At 36.8% G+C, this 16,921-nt stretch overlaps 1 protein-coding gene across 4 annotated transcripts; it reads right to left on the reverse strand.

Moving 5' to 3' along the window:
- Positions 1 to 267: 267 nt before the first annotated feature.
- Positions 268 to 14,101, reverse strand: sufu (suppressor of fused homolog (Drosophila)). Of its 4 annotated transcripts, none has more exons than XM_026224173.1 (13): positions 13,739 to 14,101; positions 13,352 to 13,486; positions 13,019 to 13,155; positions 12,540 to 12,682; positions 12,197 to 12,282; positions 11,791 to 11,863; positions 10,398 to 10,551; positions 10,129 to 10,231; positions 4,015 to 4,053; positions 3,477 to 3,611; positions 1,468 to 1,606; positions 1,252 to 1,320; positions 268 to 1,164 (listed from the first exon to the last, which is right to left on the reverse strand). In XM_026224173.1, exons 1-13 carry the CDS (start codon positions 13,888 to 13,890, stop codon positions 1,075 to 1,077), a joined length of 1,455 nt encoding a protein of 484 aa, XP_026079958.1. In that variant the 5' UTR covers positions 13,891 to 14,101; the 3' UTR covers positions 268 to 1,074. The 4 variants fall into 4 exon arrangements, with proteins under 4 accessions (XP_026079958.1, XP_026079960.1, XP_026079957.1 ...); XM_026224172.1 differs by having other exon boundaries at positions 269 to 1,164; positions 10,398 to 10,554; positions 13,739 to 14,100; XM_026224175.1 differs by lacking the exon at positions 4,015 to 4,053.
- Positions 14,102 to 16,921: the final 2,820 nt, after the last annotated feature.

A 16,921-nucleotide genomic window follows, 5' to 3' on the forward strand; every position in this document is an offset into this window, starting at 1 on the left:
TACGGGTTTGGAACGACATAAGGGTGAGTCATTATTGACATAATTTTTGGATGAACTAACCCTTTAAGAGTGAATAGGCAGACCAATGCTAAGATAGGGCTGTGCAAAAAATCGAATGCGATCTTCACGCGCATCTCCTCAGTAAAGGCTCTCCTGTGATTAGTAGTATATCTCCAGCACGTGTGCTTTCAGATCAAGATTGCCAGGTTTTCAAAACAAAACCTGCCAAATTGCTTCTCAAAACTAGTCCAATCGCGTTTCCTTCCGGGCGATAAAAATACAAGTTTTTGGCAGGGCTACCTTGGTAAAATTTGCATTTTAGGGGCTAAATATCACGTTATTGGGATTGGGGTCGCTTCGACCCGCGGACATGAAAAACAACTGCAGATTTGGCAACATTGGTTAGCATTTACTACACACAGAGATTGTGTTCACTGACAATCTACACAAAATCGATTTCAAAATCGAAGGCGATTCTTGCTTGTACGTGAACTACGGCTCTGTGTAGTAAATGCCGCTCCACCTGAACCAGTGTTGCCAAGTCCGCGGTTGTTTTTCCATGTCTGCTGCTCAAAGTGACCCCAATCCCAATAAAGTGATATTTAGCCCCTAAAATGCACATTTTATCAAGGCAACCCTGACAAAAAACTTGTATTTTAAGACCGGGACGCAATCTTTATCGGGGAACCTCCCGGAAACGAGATTGGACTAGTTTTGAAAAGAAACTGGGCGGATTTTTTGTGAAAACCTGGCAACCCTGACCTGAACGCAGTGCTGGAGATACACTACTAATTACAGGAGCGCCTTTACTGAGGAGATGTGCATGAAAATCGCATTTTATTTTTTGCACAACCCTATGCTAAGACAAGTGGTATAACGGACAATACAAAATGCTGTACATGTAAAAAATAATTCTGTGACTTGTGCAATCATCTACGATACTCGCTTGGAAAAGGGGTTAGTGTCTGAATGTCTGTTTCCTTCAACCATCTGTAGGCACATTATCCTGGCAAGAAGAGTTGAGCTCCTTTCTGTAGATGTGGGTTTGTAATCAGGGACAGTGTGCTCCTAGTCTTATTGCAGTGGGCTGTCAAACACTGTGTCTGGCAGGACAGAGATCTTTAGCTTCTTATCGGGCCAGCTGTACTCCTTCGGCAGCTTAGACTGGGTGAGAGGGTAAAGAGATATATCATGTTAAAAACATTGAGAATTTTAAAGTGAAATATCTTAATGGGAGGTCTAAAATCTTACCATTTCACGGGTGCTCAAATCCCGAACATCAGCAAGCATTTGCTCTACAAACTCTTCAGTAAGCAATATCTAAAGTGAGCGGATCAGAACAAAGTCACACACATGGAACAACACTGAACTTTAAAGAAATCGTTCAACCAAAAATGAAACATTTCCTGGAAATTTACTCACAAGAAGGCCATTTTTTGTGATGTTATAGTAATGCATGTCTGTTACCTGTAACCATGGTCCATGAGCAGCATATGGATGCTCTTCAGTGGCAAAGGCCCCTTCTACCCCAGTGGATACGAAGGTGATTGCCGTGTCTCCATTAATGCTTTTATATGTGAAATGCCGGCCATGAAGCAGACGACCTCTACAAGAAAATATGAAAAAGAAAGCTGAATTAATCATTTACACACACACACACTGATAAGTGCTGTTAAGAGGGAAATATCAAAGGCTAAAGCTATAAGTAACCTGATGTTCACTTTCTCCCTGCTCTCATTTGGACTTTAAACAAAGGCTTCTCTGTGAGCCTCGTCTCTGTTTCTGTCTAAACAAGGAGATTACATAAAACTCATATCCCAGTCTTTCAGTGCCAGCAATATCAGAGCTGTTAACATTTCAGTGAGCTCAATTTGTTTGCACACTGGAATATACTGTAATATGAACAGTGCAAATCAGCACACTAGTACAATGTGTACTTTTACTTCTTACTCCTGGCCATAGTCAAAGTTCATGCCTTGGCAGTGGTTTTCAGGGATGAAAATTAAGGGCGGCTTAGGGGCGAAAATGCTACAGAAATTCACGCTAAGGGAGCAAAAATTTACTAAATCTATTAAGACTTTTATAATCTATTAAAGAAAAAAAATTTGATTGCTTTTACATTTAGATCTGCTATTGTTAAGGTTTCTTTTTACATTACAATTACATTACATTACTTTTTACATAACAATCCATTATGTCCAATCACAGGTTTCTGTTTGGCCAATCAGAGGCGTTCAGTCACCACTGAAAACGTTTGTTCTGCAGTATTTGACAAAGACAGCACAAAATGCATCTGGAAATGAACTGGAACTGAATTTGAATTAAATTAACAGGAAAGCTTATTTCAAACCCTTGTGGATATCAAGAAAACTTAAAGGGGGGTGAAATGCTCGTTTTCACTCAATATCTTGTTAATCTTGAGTACCTATAGAGTAGTACTGCATCCTTCATAACTCCAAAAAGTCTTTAGTTTTATTATATTCATAAGAGAAAGATAGTCTGTACCGATTTTATCCGGAAAAACATGACCGGCTGGAGGCGTGACGTGTGGGCGGAGCTAAAGAATCACGAGCGCAAGTAGGCTTTTGCGTTGAGAGCGTTTGGAAGCTGTGACATTACCTTGAGGAAAAAACCATCATCCAAAACAAACCATGGCTAACAGTCAGATTCAGCCATTTATTTATGATCCAGAATCAGATCCCGAGGCTGAAACTGAACGAGAGCAGCATCAGCAACGACTCGCTCCGAGCAGGGCTCGAACCCGGGTCTCCGGCATGGGAGGGGATGCACTGACAAGGAGGCAGAGATATTTTAAGCAGTTTTACTCACCGCCTGCGTTTCCAACACACGATCGTGACCCTTTTTCTTTGGGATTGCATCATCCTTAAGAAATAAACGATACGCAAATCCGTCGTCAAACTGGGCCTTGTTTGTAAAACAAGCATCTTCGAAATGCAGGGAACAAACAAAAACACTTGCACAACTCCGTTGATGCTCTGTAAAAATAAACTCCATCCACTGGTCCCTTAATGCTGTTTTTTTTTTGGTAATCTGTGCAGGGTTGTCTTGCCCTGGCAACCAAAAACACACTTCTTTTGTGACATTTCGCGACGCTCTCGCTCTGATCAGTAAAGTCTGTTGTGCTCTCAGTGCTCTGCTATACGGGAGCGCGCGCTCTTCCGGCAGACGTGCCCTCAGGACCCATATAAGGAAATTCCGCTCCATCTAACGTCACACAGAGCCATACTCGAAAAAAACTTTCCGAAACTTGTGACAAACCGGAAGGAGTATTTTGGGACCAAAAATACTCCTTCAAACGTACAACTTAATTTTTGAAACTTTGTCCATGTTTAGCATGGGAATCCAACTCTTTAACATTGTAAAAAACTCAGTATGCATGAAATAGCATTTCACCCCCCTTTAAGGCAAACGACCTTTAGGTATGCGAGTACACTCTGAACAGAGTTTTGCCCTACCTGAGGCACAGCGGGAGAAGAGTCCCAGACTCCTGGTTGAACTTCAGATGCACGCTTTCCAGCTGTCGTGTTCGCACCAACTCATGAGGGACAATAGCAGCTGAACTCTCGCTCTCTAGACTGTCCTTACGGCTCCTGGGATAATAGAAGAGGGGAAAAATATAAATAAAGAAAAAACAGAATGAGTGTGTCCAAGTGCCACATTTGAATTATATAAAAGTCATTACATTAGATAACCACGCTGTAACAGTGTTCATCACATTAACTACAAACCTGATCCACTAATGTAGAAATCCCAGAAATGTTCCAAATAATGATGTGCAATGATATTCATACATTTATAGCTTGACTTGTCTAAATACTTTTTTTTAAGTAGTAAATAGTGCAGTGCAGAGTTTTGTTTCCATTTTGTTGTAACAAAAAGTAACTTGCAGACACTTTACTGAACACCCATTTTCAAAGAGGAATAAAGAAGAATAGTCTCCATAACCCATTTGCTGGAGTAGTAGTTTCAGTTTCACTCGTAGTTGGCTCTTACCTTGATATCTGCTGGGTCTGGAAATGTCCAACTGATTGTCTATGGAGAAATTAGGGGCAGATTTGTACCACAGCGAAGTGAATGAATGCATTTACCACTACTGCCAAATGGCAAATCAATTTTATCCTTTCCAAAAGCCACTTAAAAAAAAGTTCAACTTTCCTTTTTTAAGATACTGAAATAGCCCATTTAAATGCTTCTAATTATCTGTAATTCAGTTGCTACTGTATGGCATTTAAATTAGACAGTGGAGCAAGTGTGACAAACACAGGTCAAGCAACTGATCAACAACTGACAAATAAATTCAATATCTCAGTTAAGTGTGCATAATGATAACTTGACTGCTTTTTAAACAATGGGAAAAAAATAGGTAAATGAATAAAATTGCAAACAGGATTCAACTCATTTTCATCATGTCTGGTTCTGTTAATTGTGCTTTAACTTGAACGGCTACTGAATCTATTGTGCGAAAGATACATTGCCAACCAAATTAGTCAAATTCCCCAACTAATTAATCAGAATTTAATCAATCGGATGGGGCAAGTAAGTAAATTAATTACTTACTGAAACTGTAAGTCATTACTTTCATCACGACAAACCTGAAATTCAACACAACGACTTGAACACAAGTACTAAAAGAATTGTTAATGAAACTGGAATCGTTAAAAGGAATCTGAACCAAAACTGTTACATTTTTTATGATTCTCAGTCAGTGCAGCAGCCTGAAATCATTTTCCTCTCCATAAAGAAAGTATGTACAGAAGTGAAGTTCTTTATTAGAAACTGTCATTGTACATCACTTTAGTTCAGCATTATGTTTCTCATTCATCATGATTATTTGGAACAGGCAACACAACCAATTTCAGCAGGCAGTCAGGCTGAGCTCCAAGATGTGTGTCTGAATCTCTGGCTGGGCTACAAGTAGCAGGGGACCGTGAGCAAAACAAGGGGGTACAGACAGCAGGATAGTGAGATTAATCCAGAGAAACCATGCACTGAGATGATCTGGATTGCACAGCATTTAATGAGATGAGGATGGAGTGCTTAAAACGGTCACCTAACTGCTACTATCACAGTCCTAATAACAAAGACTACAGGCAATGTCTTATAGCACAAAATAATCATGGGTCTAAAGGACAGTATAGCATAATCCAGCAACCAACTGAAAAGCGTATTTGTACTGGCAGACTATTGGCACTTGAAGCTAATTTCATGAGCTAGTAACACTGCTGTACAATGGCAGGTCAGCTGGCAAAGAGTCAGCACTCATGAGGACAGAGATTAAAGGGACAGGCTGTGTCTGAAAAATACCTGCAGGTAATTATTCACATATTGGACAGGTTTCTAAACCGCTGTCAAGCCAATAGTGATTTTGATATATATAGCGGTTGAGTTGAACCAACCAAGTTGATGAAATTCATTCTTAGCAGTTTAAAATTGCAGGACTGTTTGAAAGCCATTTTTTAACTGTGCACCAAATAGGGGTGGGCGGCATGACTAAAACCTTATATAACAGTACTGCATCACATATGTATCATTCATGATCAGTAATTTTGTAGAGTTTTACCACATTGCTTTTCTTGAAGTATGCATTTGGGTGTTTGGGTGCAGTATACATTGGATGTCTATGTATTCATTTTTTGTGTGTCTCCAAGTTAAATCAATGAATGCTGAAAACATGTTTAATAATAAATAAGCAGTCCTAAAGAGTTTTCAGCAATAATAATAATAATAATATTAACATGTACAGAATGTATTGACATTTTTGTAATGGAAAAGTCTCTCAACTGGTATATTGCCATAATTTTAAAGGTTAAAAGTAAAAGGAGTACAAACCATTCAAGTCAACTGCCATTTATTTTTAGATAAAGTAAACAAAACTTAACTAGAGTTTTTTAGCTAAATTATCAGCTTTCCTCAGGTAAATGTAACATTACAGTGTTTTCAAACTGATAGACATCTTTCCACAGCTGAAACATAATACATTTCAGTATGTTTCTTTCAACATAACTTACTTCTGATATTAATTCATGGTTATTCCATGATCCAGATCTAACTACTACTAAAGCGGAAAAGATGATCGCTTAGTGGATGGGAGAATAACATCATGTATTTAGTTTAGTGACGTTTAGTGCAAACATCAACTGAAAAAAGAACAGACTGACAGATCGACTATCAGTTCAAAATCAGGGTTTCTGCAAGATTTTTAAGCTCAAATTTAAGACTTAAGACCTGAACACATACAGGTGCATCTCAATTTAGAATGTTGTGGGAAAGTTCATTTATTTCAGTAATTCAACTCAAATTGTGAAACTTGTGTATTAAATACTATCCTCCTATCAACCCTACTGGCAAAAGGCATCTCAGAAACCACACTTCAGTGGTTTGAGTCTTACCTATCAGATAGGTCCTTCAAAGTATCTTGGAGAGGTGAGGTGTCCATGTCACAACATCTAACTACTGGGGTGCCTCAGGGCTCAGTTCTTGGACCACTTCTTTTATCTGTCTACATGGCATCATTAGGTTCTGTCATTCAGAAACATGGCTTTTCATACCACTGCTATGCTGATGACACTCAACTCTACCTCTCAATCCATTCTGATGATCCTACGGTAGCTATTCGCATCTCAGCTTGTCTAACAGACATTACTTGCTGGATGATGGACAATCACCTTCAATTCAACCTTGCCAAGACAGAACTGCTTGTGATTCCAGCAAACCCATCGTTCCATCACAATTTCACCATCAAGTTAGGCACATCAACCATAACTCTTTCAAACACAGCCAGAAGCCTTGAAGTTATGACTGACTTTCTCAGACCACATTGCTAAAACTGTCTGATCCTTCAGATTTGCTTTATTCAACATCAAGAAGATCAGGCCCTTTCTTTCGGAACATGCTGCACAACTCCTTGTTCAAGCTCTTGTTCTGTCCAGGCAAGACTATTTCAATGCCCTCTTGGCAGGACTTGCAGCCAGTTCTATCAAACCTTTACAATTAATCCAGAACATGGCAGCAAGATTATTTTTTAAGGAGCCAAAAAGAATACACGCCACACCTGTTTATAAATTTGCACTAGCTTCCAATAGCTCCTCGCTTAAAATTCAAGGCATTGATGTTTGCCTACAAAACTACCACTGGCTCTGCACCCTAAATTTGTTACTTCAGTGTTATGTGCCCTCTAGAAGTTTGCGTTCTGCAAGTGAACGTCGCTTGATTGTGCCATCCCAAAGAACCACAAAGTCACTTTTACGGACTTTTAAATTAAATGTTCCCTCCTGGTGGAATGACCTCACCAACTCAATCCGAGCAGCTGAGTCCTTAGCCTCTTCCATCTTTATTTGACCCTCTAACTTTAACACTCACTATTCTTATTCTATTCTTTAAAAAAATCTACCTTTCTAATCTTTTTGTATTCTTTTTTTCTTTTCATTTATTATGCAATTGTGTGTGTGTGTGTGTGTGTGTATGTGTATATATATATATATATATATATATATATATATATATATATAAAATTCGCTTTGGATAAAAGCGTCTTGCTAAATTAATAAATGTAAATGTAATGTAAATAAATTCATTGTACACAGACTGAAGTAGCTTGTCTTTGGTTCTTTTAATTGTGATGATTTTGGCTCACATTTAACAAAAACCCACCAATTCACTCTCTCAACAAATTAGAAAATGGTGACATGCCAATCAGCTAATCAACTCAAAATACCTGCATAAATTTCCTGAGTCTTCAAAATGGTCTCTCAGTTTGGTTCATTAGGCTACACAATCATGGGGAAGACTGCTGATCTGACAGTTGTCCAGAAGACAATCATTGACACCCTTCACAACGAGGGTAAGCCACAAACATTCATCAAAGAACCTTACAGAGTGCTGTATCCAAGCATGTTAACAGAAACCAACCGAGACAACAGCGGCCTTATGAGGATGGTCAAGCAAAATTGATTCAAGAATTTGTGTTGAGGAATGAATGGACTGAAGCTGGGGTCAAGGCATCAAGAGCCACCACACACAGATGTGTCAAGGAATTTGCTGAACCACAGACAACGTCAGAGGCGTCTTACCTGGGCTAAGGAGAAGAAGAACTGGACTGTTGCCCAGTGGCCCAAAGTCCTCTTTTCTAATGAGAGCAAGTTTTGTATTTAATTTGGAAACCAAGGTCCTCAATCTTGAGGAAGTGGAGAGCTCATAGCCTAAGTTGCTTGAAGTCCAATGTTAAGTTTCCACAGTCTGTGATGATTTGGGGTGCAATGATATCTGCTGGTGTTGGTCCATTTTGTTTTTTAAAAGCCAAAGTCTCTGCACCCGTTTACTAAGAAATTTTGGAGCATATCATGCTTCCTTCTGCTGACCAGTTTTTTGAAGATGCCAAATTAATTTTCCAGCAGAATTTGGCACCTGCCCACACTGCCAAAAGAACCAAAAGTAGGTTAAATGACCATGTTGTTGGTGTGCTTGACTGGCCAGCAAACTCACCAGACCTGAACCCCATAGAGAATCTACGGGCTATTGTCAAGAGGAAAATGAGAAACAGGAAACCAAAAAATGCAGATGAGCTGAAGGCCACTGTCAAAGAAACCTGGGCTTCCAGACCACCTCAGCAGTGCCACAAACTGATCATCTCCATGCCACGCCGAATTGAGCCAGTAATTAAAGCAAAAAGAGTCCCTAAAAGTATTGAGTACATGTACAGTAAATGAACATACTTTCCAGAAGGCCAGAAATTCACTAAAAAAATTTTTTTTTATTTTTTATTGGTCTTCTGAAGTATTCTAATTTGGTTTTGTTAAATGTGAGCCAAAATGATTGCAATTAAAAGAAACATAGACTTAAACTACTTAAGTCTGTGTGCAGTGAATTTATTTATAAAATGATAAACTTTACATTTCAGCCGTTAAAGTCAAAAGAATTAATGTATAAATTTAAACTATTATTATCAATAAATTATTATATCGATTAAATAACAAATTAGGGGAGTGCGATATTGATGGAAAAAAAAAAAGATATATCCAAAATAACGTACAAATTAATATCACATTTGTAATCATGCTTGCTTTTGGAAAAAAAAAAAAACTGCACTTTTCATGTGATATTAACCAAATGAAATTATATAAATATTCTGCCCCCATCTTCAATTATGTGATAATTTTAAATGCATTTTAATAGACTGATTAATGCATGCACTCTGTAGGTGTGTTTTGTGTTTGCTTTTTCGCGATATAATATCAAATCGCACATCAGTAAAACTATGATATTAATCGCAGCCCATACATATTGAACATGATTCTTATCGATCCACCAGTTCACATTAAAAGCTCTGCGTGTTAGCAGGGTAAAAACATGGGTCGATTTTCGCATTGGTCTGAACTCTGAACAAAACAAAAGTTATATTGATAATGCTCATTCATTCTCTGCCAGCAGGTGGAGCGTTTGGTAGAAATATAACCGTTTCCTCAGTAGTAAAGCAGCACAACACTGGACTTTGAATGTGCATCGCTCATGTTTATTCAATGAAATCATAATGTTAGCCTTCTGAAGTTTAATCGTCACATTCAGCCATATCGCAATTCTGGTCTTCCCATCCCCAAATTTGAAACCTCTTGAAATCATAATTAAGACTTTCTTGTACAATTTAAGATTTTTTAATGCCTTAAATTTGAAACAACTAAATTAAAGCCTGAAAATTAAGTCTGATTAAAAATAAGAAATCAATACTATTAATCCTACTACCAACTTATACATTTACACAATAATTCGCACAACAGAAATGTCTGTGATGTTACACTGCCCAAACCGTAATCATAATCTCAATCACTTATGTGATTAATAATGCAGCCCTGTGTGCTATAAACAATGTAGCAAAATCTGAGTGCCTTGACCTGGCTCCAAATATTTTTTGTCTCCTAGCCATAAACCATAATGATTCCATTCTGTCCTGAACAGGTGGCATAGTAAACCAAAGCAGTTTGGTGTCCTGAAACAAACTTTTCAACCTGCTACTTTGAGAATTAAGGTCACAGCACTGGGTAAACCATACTTCCGTTTGACCAGTATAATTACGCACTCCAAAAGCTCTGATTGTCATGAAAGGGCAGGACTTACTGTGGCCGGTCATGACTGTGCCTCTGACTGCTGATGGGAGGCAGGACAGACTTGCTGTTAATCTCCAGTCCTTTCCTCAGGGCTTCTCTAATCTGTTCAGTGTCTGTATGAACAATACACAAATATTCATGACAATGTGACAGTAATTTGAGACCTTGAAAAAAGATTGAAACCTTCATTGACCTTCAAAGATTGAAAAATCTTTGAAGCATACAGATTTTGATGTCTTGTTTTTGAATCGAGCTGCGCATGTCCTTAGCACACCTCACCTTTGTCGGACAGCCTGCGTGGCTGTGACCCAATGCAAATGCTCCTGCTGTCGTCCTCATCCTCGGGAGGTCGGCTCAAGTCATCCCAGGCGCACTTGGCACTGACCCCACTCAGGTTAGAGCCGTCCGTCTCTATGCCCTTATCCACTCGTTCCTGCTTAGGATGAGCAATCAACACACGCACTAATCAGAAGCAGATCAGCATGGCTGGACATGTGTCCATCTCAGCGCAGAGAGCGAGGGGTTAGAGGACTAACAGCAGGTGGAGGTGTTGCGTTTAACAGCCACAGACTTAATTACACTCCATCTTTTCCCATCACTCCTGAAGCATCACATTATGTACTATAACAGATGACCTTAATCGCCAGAAATGATTATCATTCATTACTTGAGAGAGGCAAAATGTGTGGGGAATAAATAGACTGGGGAATAAACATGCATAGGAAATGACCAGTTTAGCTTTGATACACAAAAGTATCTTAGTTAACACAGTTAACAAGGTCTTACATTTAAAGGAATATTTCAAAGAAACACTAGCAAACACTAGCAATTGCACTATTAAATTTCTGGCTGATACGGAGCAAAAAATTATGTTATGTTAAGGTTAATCACCAATATAACCAATGGCTGATATTAAAATTCTAAGCTATTTTCTCTAAATAAATAAAACAGCAAAAACAGTCACATAAAACAAAACAAAAAAGCAGATTTAGACATTACTACACAATGTCATGTACAGTATGATAATGGGTATTCATTTTGAGATCTGCTAAAGATTACATTTAATGGTTTTCTTTTAATTTAGTGTTTTAAAAGAAAACTTTAACTGATGACGATAAAAATATTATATATATATATATATATATATATATATATATATATATATATATATATATATATATATATATATATATATATATATAGATAGATAGATAGATAGATAGATAGATAGATAGATAGTATATATGTATTAGAATTCATCCAATAAAAATGTTTCTTGAGAACCAAATCAGCATATTAGATTTATTTCTGAAGGATAATGTGACACTGAGGACTGGAGTAAAGATGTTGTTTTATACTGTTTACATGTAAAATATACTGTTATTATACTAAATTTATGACAATTCTTTCTAAAACAATAACATTTTTACCAACCTCATACTAGCATAACACTCAATATCGACCGAATATATTTCGGAGCAGACCGAAATATAGTTTTAAATCATCTTTAAAGGAAGAGTTTGAGCAAATAACCATGAACAGTTATCATATATTAAAGAGGAACATATACATTTTTCAAAATGTGTTCCACAAAAAAGAAAAAAAAGAAACAGAAAAATTGATGTGGATGATCCATTCCTTTCGACAACATGCAAACTTCAGAAAGGCTTACTTGCAAGTGTGGATCAATTTCAAATATAGTTTCCCCTCTTCTCATGTCAGTGATTAACCATGGACCCCCAGCTCTGCAAACAAAACAGCAGACGAACAAAAGACCCAATTCAGAACTAATGAAAAACAAAAACAGCACAAAACATCTCAGAGCAAATGAAAGCTCCTGGCCCACTTATTGGAAAGGAAACATCATTTAGAAACATTACACACATATTCTTACACTAAAACAAACTTGTAACTTCACCCCTCCATAAATGCCACCGAGACAAAGTAATTATCACGGGCATTAATTTAGTTTCTCAGCTGGTAAAATCAGTCCTGCGGTTTCTTTAACGTAGTTTTCCCACCAATTGAGCACGAGCATGTCCTTGGCCTGTCTCATGGCTGTCTGTGGGATTACTCACATGTGCACTTCTCTCAGCAGGTCCAGAATGCCTTGACCGTTCCACTGCTGTGCTGCCTGCAGCTCCTCAGTGCAAACACCCACAATCTGATGAGCACAGAAGGAAAAACTTCATTTACACCAATCACGAGGAGACACGTGCATAAGAGGCCAAGGTTAATAAACAAGGTCTTAAGGTTATTTCAAATATACAGTGGGGCTCAGTTGAACATTAACAGCTAGATAAACATGTCTGAAACAGATCTCAAAAGACTAAAGAAAAAAATAAAAACTAAATACATGTGATTTTATATTAGTCTACAGTCAACAACTTTTTTGGAAACTGCTGGCTTGTTGTGCTTGACCTGAAGGAAGCTGACGTGACCAAAGGGGGTCTGCACCGGCTGCATCTGAGGGTCCTCTGTGAGTAGCATATGCTGGATTCTAGACTCACTGTTGTCCAACGGACTGTGCCACGAAATGTGATCGCCGCTACAGAATGTGTTTTCTGTTGCAGAGCAAATGATTTGTCTGAGAGGTTGCATACTTTCATGAAAGCAATATTTAAATATTGAACATTGAAATTAAGTATCATTTTGATTTTGACAACTCTAACATAATAATATCTCTCTAATATATAAGTGTAGATTAAAAGCATAAATTGTTCATACTATAAGGCTGAGAAATAATGATCATGAAAAACTACATTTTCACCATATATTAAATTACTTTATATCTGTTAAAGCTGAAAACAACAGCTGATAGATTGTTTTGAAATTACAAAAGGAATGCTTCCAGAAAATATAACACTCCTACCCCCAAAGAGTGGGTGCAGGTACAGTACCTGATTGAAACACGTATCGAGCCAAGCCTTGCATGAGCTCAGCTGGCCAGGTAGGGGGTGCCGTCTCTCCTGCTTCTCTCTTCAAGCGAAATGTGAGCTCAAAACCAAAACCACTTGGGCCCTCTTGACCTGTGAATCTATAAAGAAGCAGAATACAGCTGAATTTCAATACCTGCAAACCTACAAATCTTGACACAAAACTAAACGTCAAATGCATTAAACTGATGAAACTTTAATGTAAATGTAAATATGATATAAGTTGAACTAAACTAGCTGGGTATTAACAACATTGTAATGTAATTAAACTTTTATCTCATAATTCGTCATTCTTACTCATGAACTCTGTTGTCCCCATACAAGTCACTTAGACCCAGGCTAACATAGTGCCAGTGTTCTGGTACATCTTGTCCAGGACATCCCAAGTTTCTGTACATACTAATGTAGTCCAGAGGATCTGGACCCCCCAACCTGAAAAGAGGATTATACGAGGAAAAAGTGAGTCATTGATGGAAAAGTACACTTGAAAATGTGTAATTTGCCGATTAATAATGCTTCTCGTTATTTTTTTTATTTTACTCTTTGATCACCACTCAGTGTTTAAATAGTACAAACTAAGTTACATCTGAAATAGTTATTTGAATAAAATCCAGTTTTACTGAACTTGTTTTATGTGTGCATGTCAAGTAACAACATAAAATAGTAATGCTTAAGACGTCTCACCAATACTTCACAATGGCTGTGACTTGCAGCGGGTTCGCCTGATCGGGATACAGACGCCTGCATTGCCCATAAATGGCCTGCAATCCCGGGGGAAAGATCGAAGCGAGGCCGAGGTGCGCTCCTGCTCCGCTGCTAGGCCGTATCTCATCCATCCCCACACGTCCGCACCAAACAGGGAAAAAAATATGTCGAAAAAGCAAGAAAAACTGGACTGCTTTAAAATGTACGATTAAAAAAAATCAGATTAAATAACTGATATAGTAAAAACGATTTCTAACACTTTCCCCTATGTTTATACCCTGTAGCAGCTTTTCCCTCTGTGGTTACATATCCAGAAAGGGGACGTAACCAACGCTTTGATTGACACTTGATCCACCCAATCACAACAGGCGTTAAAAAGAAACGACATGAGAGACGCAATGCGATTGGACAAATTGCGATCAATGACTTTGTTAGCTGTTGATCAATGTGGAGGTGGAGCTCAGTCAGTGTCATAAACGTATTACTTTTGCGCAATTTCGAGATGAAATTAACTATTTTATAATGAATTATGTCTTCCAGTTCAATGCATTTCAATAGCTTCTGTTTACATTACATTACAATCACTTCCATAGACACAATAATTGTTTTTATTTGTATTTTTATTTTATATATATATATATATATATATCATTTATTTATTTTTTTTGGAGGAGATTCTTTGAAGTGATGAGTAAAGCAAAAGTAATCAGAAGTGAATATTGTACAGTTAGGTTTAAAGTTAAGGCATTGCACTTTGTGAATGAGGAATTTTCCCATCGTACAAATAGAGTCCAGGCCACAGACTAGAGCTCCCTATTGTCAGAAACCACAGAACGAAAGAGAACCTTAACTACACAAATGTTATATAGACTAAAAAATATGATAAGTAAAGATGCTGAAATTTGAAGCCAGAATTGTTTAGTATAAGGACAGAAATAGAATGGAGTGGAGTGGAGAAAGATTTTTCCTTAAATATTTGTTGCAGGGGTAATAATGTTGAATAATTTTACTTTATGATTAATCTTTAATCTTTAATCTTATTAATCTTAATGTTTGGCACTTTCTATACCTTCTGAAAATGAACATTTGGATAAAGTGCCAACCACTTTTAACCACAAGAATTATTAGCAGTAATGAAGTTCTCAAAAACTTGTTTGAACACTTATTATCCATAATATTAACCCCTTGAATAAAACTAAAATTACAATATATTTTATGAGACTTCATTATAAATAACAACTTTGTAAGAATAGAAGTCCCATTTTGAAGCATTTATCCCATTTTTTATATAATAAAATCAACATAAGCATAAAAATCTCCACTGTTGCTTATTAAATCTGAGACACAATGCCCTTGGAGAACCAATCAGGGAAGAATACAGATTTACAAGCGGATAAAACATATTGATTATTCCAAATAATATGAGGTGGAAGATGATATTTAAAGATTAGCTTCCATGAGTCTAAAGCTTGCTTATGGAAGATTGAATGCTTCATAGGGGGCCTTACTTAAAATCCCAAGAAAGCAAAAACTGTAAATTACCACATCAATGTCTGTTTTTGCTCAACATGCACACATAAGTAAATTAACATATTACTCATTTTTTTATTTCCCTTTTTTCATATTTCAAAGTTTTTCCTAGAAAAAAAAACTATTTTAATTAATACCTTTTAGATTTTTTTTATTGTATTTTTTTAAAAATGTTTTACTGTTTCAATCATTAACTGCTAATATGATACTTAAAACTTTTTTTTTTCACGTGCCAAAGATTTCAGTCATTTATCTATTTGTTTCAAAAATCTATTTCATTTGAAGCCGAAATGTGAAAATCTACTAACTGTACTTAGTATATAAAGTATATAAAGGTTTAGTGCCACCTGCTGGACAGACTATTGACAGCACATGCGCCTGGACCTTATGTTAACATTAATGTAAGATAATATAAGATGCAAACGTCGAAATTAACAGTATGAATTATATCTCATTCTTGTTTTATTAATATTCTGTGTTTTAGATTGATATCTTGTCCTTGGTTTATTCAAAGGAAAGATAGTCATAAGTTCTGGAAAGTGATGTAATGACACAAATACATAACTCCCTCAACTGAAACACCTACAGCAGTCAGAGAGGTCAACTGATGGTCTCATGTGGTTTATTAGTCATTGCTGATGTTAAAATCATTTTACTGTAATATCCTTTAACAATGTATCCTTAAGTTGACACTAGATATAGCTAGTTGTCTTGACAGCATCCATCGTGTTTTGCCAGAGTTTTATTTAGTATATTTTGTCTTTCTGCATCATAAGAATATGCTTATGTCCAGAATTATATTAGAAAAATATTTCCGAGATTTATATTTAGACTACATGTTATGTTTCTTAAATACCAAAACTCTTTGTTTTACAATTTGCTGCAAGAGATGCAGTAGGCAAGTTCTTGGTTTTCGTTGTTTCACTTTAAATTAAATTCTTAATTTTATGAAAAATATGCCTCAGTTCATGGCTGCAATAACTAGAAAAATATCCTGTACATTTATATACAGAGTTGCTGAAATATACACATAATGCATATAATTTTTCATGACTTCCTGTAGAACTTTATGTACATTACACAGTTTTATTTGACATTTCTTATTATCTAATTTAATTTAAAGTGAACCAATGAAAACCAAGAAATTGCCTACTGCATCTCACACCCAGTGTGATTATGTAATTTAGGAAGACAAAGTTACACAACAACAAAAATGTACATCATGTAATTTTGTCTTCCTTAATTACATAATCACACTGGGTTCTTGCTTAAACTCCAGTTATGTTTTTCTGAGTGTATTTAGTTTGATTATATTTTAAAATGGTGTTCTTTTGTTCTTCCTGCAGGATTTATTGTTTTATTAAATCCATGCAGTTATATAATGAGCATATTTTATCCAAACTTTTATATCATCCAAGATTTTCCCCGTACACTTTGGCTCCTCACTCTGACTGGATGACTCTGGCCACTTCTTGCCAGTTTACAGTCGTCTGCTGGACACAGTGACCCTTAACACACAGAGCATCCAGAAATATCAAGACACAGCTGAGCATTTAGAGTACCACCATTTCTATGAACCAAACCAAAAAGTTTCTTTTAGTCCTATTTGGTACCATCAATCAAGAGTTCTTC

The sequence above is a fragment of the Carassius auratus genome, chromosome 38, assembly GCF_003368295.1.
Source record: "Carassius auratus strain Wakin chromosome 38, ASM336829v1, whole genome shotgun sequence".
In the NCBI taxonomy this organism is placed as follows: domain Eukaryota; kingdom Metazoa; phylum Chordata; class Actinopteri; order Cypriniformes; family Cyprinidae; genus Carassius; species Carassius auratus.